Source organism: Uranotaenia lowii, chromosome 3 (genome assembly GCF_029784155.1).
Source record: "Uranotaenia lowii strain MFRU-FL chromosome 3, ASM2978415v1, whole genome shotgun sequence".
Classification (NCBI taxonomy): Eukaryota; Metazoa; Arthropoda; class Insecta; order Diptera; family Culicidae; genus Uranotaenia; species Uranotaenia lowii.
Window position 1 is genome coordinate 250437442 of NC_073693.1, and position 9088 is coordinate 250446529.

The window sequence follows — 9088 nt, forward strand, 5'->3', positions numbered from 1 at the left end:
CCCTATTCTGAGAGATGTGCCTTGCTATCAATGACGTCTTTGAGCCAAAGAAGAACTTTTCTACAACGCACCTTCGTCTACGACATCTTGACTAATGTCGTTGACTGCCCGCAATTGCTCCAGAGATTGAACATATACGTTCCAGCACGCCGACTGCGTAATCAAACCATGTTTTGGCTGCCAAGAAGCAGTACTGTCTTCGGACAGAATCACCCCCTCTTTCGATGTTGTGAAGTTTTCAATGCTGTTTCTCACTTGTTTGACTATCATGTTACAAAATCTAAGTTTAAATGTGCAATCCGTGACGTCACCAAACTAAATCGCTATGTAATTTAATTATAAGCTAATCTTAAACAATCAGTCTGTATGACAATCAGTGATTGAAATCCTCACCAATTTTCTCATCAGAGGCATTCAAAATACACACTTTGAGGCCTCGCATAGCTATACAGGAGACGATACATATACATTCATTCAAACCTCCCCCCATGAGGAGGATCTGCTCCGAGAGACACTATCCGTTTGCTGCCCCGAACGAACTCTCTCAACATTCGGTTGCTACATGATGCATGAAGAAGACGAGGCACACATACTCATTTACGTTATTGAATTTGAATAACTCCAGCCGATAGCTGTTGTTGAGAAGAACATCTTCAATCTCGCCGCAAAGGTTGAGGCAACAACAAAAACAACCGAACTTATTGCGTTGCACGGCCCGCAACGTATAGTGCAAAGAGGGGGGAGTAAAAAGAAACGAAAAAACTAGCTGCCTGCGTGCGGTTGCTGTGCAATAATAGCAATAGCAGAAAAACCTCACACATTCGATCCAGGCACAAACGAAGAGACTCGGGTTCGCTCTGCCTTTTGAATTTGCTTCCCTCAAGCTTGTAACAGGAGATGAGAGAGAGCCATTCGTTTGGTTTTTTGGATTCGCTGCCTCGAATGTATACTGCTTCTTGAAGGCGGGCCATATTGAGAGCGTATGCATCATCGGTTTTGTCGTTTTCGCTGCCTCAAAGCAACCTTTGTTTCCGAGTAAAGCAGTGAGCGAGAGAAGGTTGATCAATTCATGCTCAGCAAAATTCAATCACTGATGACAATAGTCAAAGACTCAAAAAAAAAAAAAAAAAATTAATGACCTTGATCTCAACTGTTTGCAGAAAAGTTTTTCCATACAATCGTTTTAACAGTTCTAAACAGTAACATATCTTAACGCCATATTCATAAATGTGCCATAAATGTGAAAATCCGTATGCCGTCCATGCAGTTGCATCGGACGTTCAGATGGCCTCAGGGGAAAAATTTAGATTGCATAATGCCAGGACACATTACAAGTTACAAGTGTGAATACTGCTTCCGACGATTCAGGACCAAAAGTTTACTCAATATAATAGAACCTTAACCTTTATAAGCCGTTCGTAAAATTTTGAACAAACTGTTTTTCGCTTGTTTTGACTAGTAAATTGATTTCGTTCCACTGGTCACATATCTTGACCGATATTTATGGCTTTAGATTCATTGTTTAGGTAATTCATACAAGATTTTAAATATACAAAACTTAAATCGATTTGACTTAGCAGATGACCTATAGAATGCTTTGAACAGAAAACCTCCGAAAAAAGACATCATTTTGAAATTCGTATATCTGCAGTATATAATGGTGTATTAAATTTTTTTCTTATGTTTTGAAATTGTGAAAAATAAATCTTTTCAAAAATATATAAAAACTTTGGAGTCCCATGTGAGTTTTGGCTGCAATCTTTTTAAAAGAGGTAACATTTTTTTTTCTTATCTGTATCTCATTTTTAATTGAACCAATTTTCAAAATTCAAATTTTAGTTTTATTTTGATAACATGATTATCATTTTCACTGAATACTTATAGTATCTCAAATATTACTGTTATTTTCGTGATTTTCGAACCCGTCTGTTATGATGCGCACATTTCTCATTTTGTTATCGTGATTTCTTAAAACTTTTCATCAAACCTGCCCACTTTTTATACACCCAATGATAGATTTTAACGATTGATATGCTTTTTATGTGGTTTTCCAAAAATTTGTAGCAACGTTTTCCGAATTTACTAAAAGATATCGGAATTCGACCAGATTTTCAAACGTTTTGTAGCAAGCTAACACAACCCCCCGGGAGAGCTTAAATCGAACAAAATCTGCATGGCTCTCCCAGTCGTGCTCTCGAAATCTGCCGTCCTATTGTTACATATGAATGTTTTCCTTATTTACTTGATACGATAAGAGCGCACTCACAAACAGTTACTATTAACCCATTCTCTCATACCTGACAACTAAGCGTGCATATACAAAACAAACAAAGCAGGGATATCTGCCATCAACAAATTGGTAAACACCGAGATAAAACACTGTGCAAAAATTTGTACTGCGGAAAAAGTGTTCAGCAAGGAACCTGTCAGGCATGGAACAAATTCGAATTCGACATCTGTAAACTCTCACACAGCCAAGGATTCGCAAGAAAAGGCTCAGAAAAAACTCCACTCAAGGTTGGTAGCATTGCACCGCTTCATTGCGTTTCCGGAAAGCAGCACAGACAGTGCAGGAAAATTAAAGTGCGCCATTGGTGTGAAGAAGCCGCTCCCCGGAGAATCAGCAATTCTCGGACGAATCTGAAGGTAAGCGGCATTTCACAACCTCCATTTGACCTGACGAACCCAGCGCTAATTAAAGTGGTTCTTTCAGTGTCGTTCCGCAGAAAGCCAGCCAGGAAAAACCGTCTCGAACCCAGAATCGAGAAGCAGACGGAGGCGGACACGCTAGACGAGGAGTTGGCAGGTAATATTATTTCAACAACCTTTAACTCAACCGATCCCTCACGGAAGGTTTATTTTAGTCGCCACCAATTGGTTGCCTCAAAATCCGCCAATCGGGATTCGCTAATCCGCGGACGAAAGGCAGGTGTTCGACTCCGTGCACGTCGAACAAAGTTCCGATCCATACCAAAGCGTTCGCCAATCAGCTTATTTCGAAAAGCGGTGGCAAGAAAACGAGCAAGATCCAGGAAAGGGGTCAGAAGCACTGTAAGTAGCCACAGCATAAAATGCAAATGAATTCATGCCTGACAAGGTTTTGTGTCCCAATAGGACCCCTTTTTTCGTCATCCATCGTTTCCGGCGCACAGCACAGCAGCGAGCAGGTGATTCAGGAGAGATCCTGTCCCAGGACGCGGGGTTCTCATCGAGGCGGGGTTCCTTCTGTGAGCCTTCAGGTGAAGCCAGGCGGAGAAGAAACCATCAACAAACAAAGGCTTGTTTCGGTCGGGACCGGAAGACTCAGCCTAAGCTACATCCAACGCCCACGCGGTCTAGGGGGAAACCTCTCCGAGAAGGAGGAATTTCGTTGCCGACGTTGGCCGGTAATTGGTCGACGGATGACAGGAGCGGGCAAGCGTTCCCGAAATCTGAAGGTGCGGATCAAGTGTCAGCCAGGACGAGCTGCGTGGGTGTGCGGTGTGCCGAGCAGAAGCGGCGAGATTGCATCGCCAGACGGTTGGCTGGCGAATCAGCTCACCAGCGTGGTGGGGGTCAGCGGAATCCCCCGATCCATGCTCCGAGGGATTGACACTGCATCGGGCAGGAAAGGCAGGGGGATCAGGACAGCTCCTAGCGAACCCATTCGATCTTCAGCAGTTGGTTTTCGGCTGTGAGTGATCCCGCCAAGACAGCACGAGCATGGGCCAAAGCGGAAGTGAGCGTCGCAAAGAAGTCCAAGCACGGCCGAATGACGAGGAGCAACAATATATGTAAGTCGCTTTGCTTGCATTATCATGGGAGGGAGAAAAATGGGTTTTATTCAAAATTTTAGCAACCATTGAATAAAGTTGCACCTAAAACTGTTTGAGCTAGAGAATTTCATTTCTCAAGGGACCTGCAACACTATAAATAAGTTACGTAAAAATATTCATACGTATCAGCACAAACCACCCTACGTAACCATGCGGGCGATTCCTTCAGTCTGCTATATAGGACGGCAGATTTCGAGAGCACGACTAGGAGAGCCATGGATTTTGTTCGATTTAAGCTCTACCGGGGGGTTGTGTTAGCTTGCTACAAAACGTTTGAAAATCTGGTCGAATTCCGACATCTTTTAGTAAATTCGGAAAACGTTGCTACAAATTTTTGAAAAACCACATAAAAAGCATATCAATTGATTGTAGAGATGAAAATCTATCATTGGGTTAAAAAGTGGGCAGGTTTCATGAATAGTTTTAAGGAATCGCGATAACAAAATGAGAAACGCGCGCATCGTAACAGCCGGGTATGAAAACTACGATTTTTTTTCTTGTTTTTATTCTCGTATTACGAAACAGTAATATTTGAGATATTATGTGTATTCAGTGAAAATGATGATCATGTTATCAAAATAAAACTAAAATTTGAATTTTGGAAATCGGTTCAGTTGAGAATGAGATACAACACTGCAAAACAAAAGTTCAAAAAAAGAAGCATTTTTTCAGAAATTCCACGCAAACGACCAAAAATTCCATTTGACCTTCAATTTTTCTATATGTTTAAACAGATTTATTTTTCACATTTTCGAAACTTATAAAATAATTTCAATACGTCAAAGCAATTAGAAGATACTCTTAAACTCCAACCCGTTTTTAAAAAGAAATTCTCGTCGTGTTTACAAATTTATTCATGATTTTAATTTTAAGCATTAAAACATGCTGGCTGGGTTAGAAAATACTGATTAAAATTCAACATGACTAGAAACTAATAGTATTAAGAAGTGTTTTACATAAAATTAAAAGTGTGGTCGATGTTAATTTTTAAGTTTAAATTCAGATAAAAGGCTTTAGCGTAGGATCATCGATAAATAAATAAATAAATAAAAAACTAACAATTCCGCTTTTCAGTAATTTTCACAATTTCTATCTCGTCACCACCTGAAAAGGTACCGACAATTGTCACCTAAAACCCGTCACCCGAATCGTCGCCTCACCCATGGTGCGGTGACTACGGGAATAGGGAATCCCTGCGGACCCTTACTCTGAGGTTCAAACTTCGGGCAAAACTGGTGGACTTCTGAATAAATAAACGAACACAATGACAGCAGTAAGGGCAAAACTCGTGGATAACTAGGTTGCCTCTGCTAATAAACGAAAACGCTATGAATGAGTATTCGGAACAAATAAGGTGAGAGTAGATGTAGCTTATAAAATATTTTGATATTTATACTTTCAACGGATCACAATTACCTCGAATTTTGTTTTGTTTCATCAGCTTGTCGACATCTACTGATGGATATTTTTCGGCGATGGCAATCCTATCCATATTTGGAAACCGTTTCAGCAAACTCATAACTTCGTTGCGGTCACGATTCCGTTGCTTCCGCTTTACGTTGTACAACTTTTCGCGGTAGAGTTTGAGGAATTTTCTCACTGCCGAACCACGATAGGAAAAGTTATGTTTTTCATTCCACGCTTTGTTGGCGAATTTTGGAATAACGTGTTCAAACATCTTATAATAGAAACGCAATCCCAGCTGATTTTCAACGACTTCTCCCGGACGTTCACCTGTTTCACCTGTTTCCAGCTCGTAATAAGCTCGATTGCGCTCCCTTACAACATCTTCTAAATTTTTCATTGATTCATTCACCTTGAAATAGAGATATAACGATTCAAAAAATGTACATTTTTCCCTTTCATATTACTATACCTTATCAATCCGCTCTGGATTGGGAAATAGTTCCATTTTTTCGTTACATTCATGCTCCATAGTAAGAAGCATATTACGTTCTTTAAGCAAAACAAACCAAAGCTTGTGAAGATCCGTATTGGATTTAATTCTCAGCTCGTCCTTTTTCCAGGAACGACCGTGTTTGATTTCATTTTCACCCCAATTTTTCTTATCATCAAAGAATTCCATCAAATCATAGCGATGCTCGGTCTTGGAGAATGATCTGCAAGGAACGTCAAGAACTCGAGCCGGCAGGCTGAGGGTGAAAATAAAACGAATGATGTAATCATAACATATTAATTGGCTACACTTACCGATTTGCCGAGAAATGTAAGATTCCTTGACTTCCGCTTGTGAGAGTTAACTTTCCTAGGCATCTAGAAGTTTGAAATATCCGGGTAAAAAGACTCATCTTTTAAACACTATTTTTTAACGTCTGTTGAAAATTTACAATAATAAAAACGTGACAAGCATGTACACTCTTAAAACGCAATATCACTTCGTTGATTATTTTACATGCAAACACGCAGACAATTTTTTGCGGTACTAGAACAGGTGTACACGGAGAAACATTTAAACAAATTTAGTTACTTGGGTGCCTGTTTGATTTTTTTTAACATCTTTATTTTAAAAAGGCGCATACCTTAGTTTTGTTTGTTCACAATTGTGTGCTTAAATTTATAGTTCATCACTTTTTATTAGAAAATAGAAAAGAAAATAGATGGGGAAATATGAAAATAAGAAGAATTATAGACAAAGATCAATATAGCTTTTTATGAATAGGTATATTTCAAACTGATTTTAAAATTCTGCAAATAATATAAAAATGTTCACCAAATTATTTACAATGCATTACGCGCTTATGCGGATGAAAAACATGTTTTGATTTGATTTGATTGATTTATTTATAGAGGCTTTAAATATTTAGTTCATTCGCCTCTTTTGAAAGGATAATAACAAAATATAACATAAGATTGATACAAAATCATCTATACATTGAATAAGCTTAAATAATTCTGTTGCTCCCAAAAACTCTAATAAATTGTTCTCGATCTCCTCTTCGTTTCCCAGAATGTTACGCACTCCGACGGGCAGCTAGATTATATATTCGCTGTACGTTGAGACTCATAAACTGGACATTCCGCTGGTAAGAGCAAGTTCACTGGTGTTGGGAAAATGTAGTAGAAATTTCGACACTTACGGCACATTTTGAAAATTTTCCCAAGCAAACACATTTTCAAGATCTGTGGAATTCTAGTTTTTTTACAACACACGTCTTGTATTTTCGCATGCTGTGATGCAAAAATAGCAATATTTCTATCACATACGGCTGAAATAGAAACAGTGTTGTAAAAAATACAACGCCCCAAGATCTTGAAAACATTTTTTGCATGGTAAAATTTTCAAAATGTCAAAATTTCTACCACTTTTTCCCAACACCAGTGAACTTGCTCTAAGTATATGTTCAAAAGTTAGATAAGAACCGCAAGTTTCACATTCCAAAAAAACATGTTTTTTTGGGGGGTTTTTTATTGAGTTAAAAAAATTGCATTTAGCTAAATTCCTTATAACCGAAATTGTTTTTAACTTTGTAGAATCTAAAATAAAGTAGCATTCATTACAAGTTGTAAAAAGTAATTTTTTTTTCATATTTTTACAACTACATTTGAAAAAAACTTTTCGAAATTCGAATATTTTGCTGAAATACTGCTAAATTTTCAAAGAAACATTGTCTCGTAGTCAGAATATTTAAAGCTTTTGAACATGAATTTTACTAATTGCCACATAAGATATTTCAAAGAATGCGACTGATTACTTATTTGAACAATAAGACCCCTCAATTTTCCAAAAATCCCATTCATATCGTTCGAAATTCCATAACTATTTTTGACCCTGCGTTTACACGGCTCTGTCGATTGAGGTTTATTAAGCGCAATAAATATTATGGCCCTTATTCTGCGCCGCGAGTGACGTGACGATAGTCGACTCACCCAAGTCACACTATTCCAGTAGTCGGTTTAGGTGAGGAACGTCACTTCGGATGAACTTTGTGAGTTCTTACCCTATTCTGGTAGAAATCTACTTTTATCTAAAAGCTAAATATCGATCTGCGTCTTTAATTCTATATTTCCCTTTCTATAATCTTTTTTTTTTTTATTAAATGTGTTAAGCAAACAATTGTATAAACCAAAACGAGTTTGGCTCCTTTAAACCTAAAGGTATGAGCCGTTTCAAATAAGAATTATTAAAAAAAAAAAAACTTACTGATCCTCTTTATTGCAATTAAACATAACTTTATTAAATACATTGAGAGCGAATTACAAATTTTTCTCTTAACGTTGAAAAAATTAACTCAAAAACTTATAATGAACAGATGGTTAAGAGAGAAAAATTTCCATATTTTAGAACAACTGATTTACTGTTTTCTATAGTCATCAAAAATGAATCTACAAACTATATTTTTCATCATTTTTATTTATTCAATATTTTACTACACTCGTTTTACAGGTGTAAAATAACTTACGCACTGGCAATGGAAACCATCACCGTCAGAAACACATGAGTCGTATATTAGCAAAATTTTATCGCTCGCACTATTCGTTTTTCTGTTCTTCGATGGAAAGTTTTGCCAATACATAAGCTTACACTGTAACATTCGTACCTAATGTTAGAAAGGGAATTTCCACCATGCGTTTTACAACTGTTTTTATGTGAACTGGAGGGTTCTGAACAGAACGTCTTTAATATGGTTTATAGGTATTTAGAAAAAAGGATGAATTTCATTTTATTTTCAGTAGCTGATCTTCATAAGTCGGTTATCAATATGTAATCATAGGAATAATAATATCAATGTGGAGCTGAACGAAAATTCTAGTTTTGCTGAATTTGTTTAATGTTTTTTTTTTCTAATTAACTTCTATCGAAAACAGTCGTTTAAATAGAAAAACTGTAAGCTTCTGTGGGTCCGTCAATAGCTTAGAATTGAATAGTTTACTCATGTTAAGATAAGTAAATCAGTTGTATGTTCATTCTGCAATTTTGCTTCCGTAGTTGTGTTGTGTGAGACAGCTTCCAGATACATTGTTTATAATTACTGTTTGTTTCACAATTATATATATTATATATAGAAATGTAGAAGACTGGAGAGAAAAATTATCTTTCTTTTATCATCAGTTGTTTTCGCACATTTTCTTGTGTTCCGTAAAGCTTCTTATAATGCATTTTTTCTCGCTCAAAGCGAGTTCAAGGGTTTCCAAATTATTTCACCTGCAACGAAATCTTAAACATTCCTGCCTTTTTTTCCAATTGATTGTTCCATATGAGAAAAGATAAGTTAGATAAGACATATTTACTATAAGTAAGTAGACAAATTGTG

General features: G+C 37.2%; 1 protein-coding gene and 1 long non-coding RNA gene across 2 annotated transcripts; one reads left to right on the forward strand and one right to left on the reverse strand.

Moving 5' to 3' along the window:
- The first annotated feature begins 2219 nt into the window (after positions 1 to 2219).
- LOC129757120 (uncharacterized) lies at positions 2220 to 4980 on the forward strand. Its single transcript, XR_008739623.1, has 4 exons — positions 2220 to 2646; positions 2714 to 2806; positions 2865 to 3051; positions 3115 to 4980. It is a non-coding gene; the product is annotated as an uncharacterized LOC129757120 (long non-coding RNA).
- Positions 4981 to 5182: 202 nt separating this feature from the next.
- On the reverse strand, positions 5183 to 6189 carry LOC129757119 (39S ribosomal protein L47, mitochondrial). Its single transcript, XM_055754245.1, has 3 exons — positions 6027 to 6189; positions 5692 to 5968; positions 5183 to 5631 (listed from the first exon to the last, which is right to left on the reverse strand). Exons 1-3 carry the CDS (start codon positions 6122 to 6124, stop codon positions 5206 to 5208), a joined length of 801 nt encoding a protein of 266 aa, XP_055610220.1. The 5' UTR covers positions 6125 to 6189; the 3' UTR covers positions 5183 to 5205.
- Positions 6190 to 9088: the final 2899 nt, after the last annotated feature.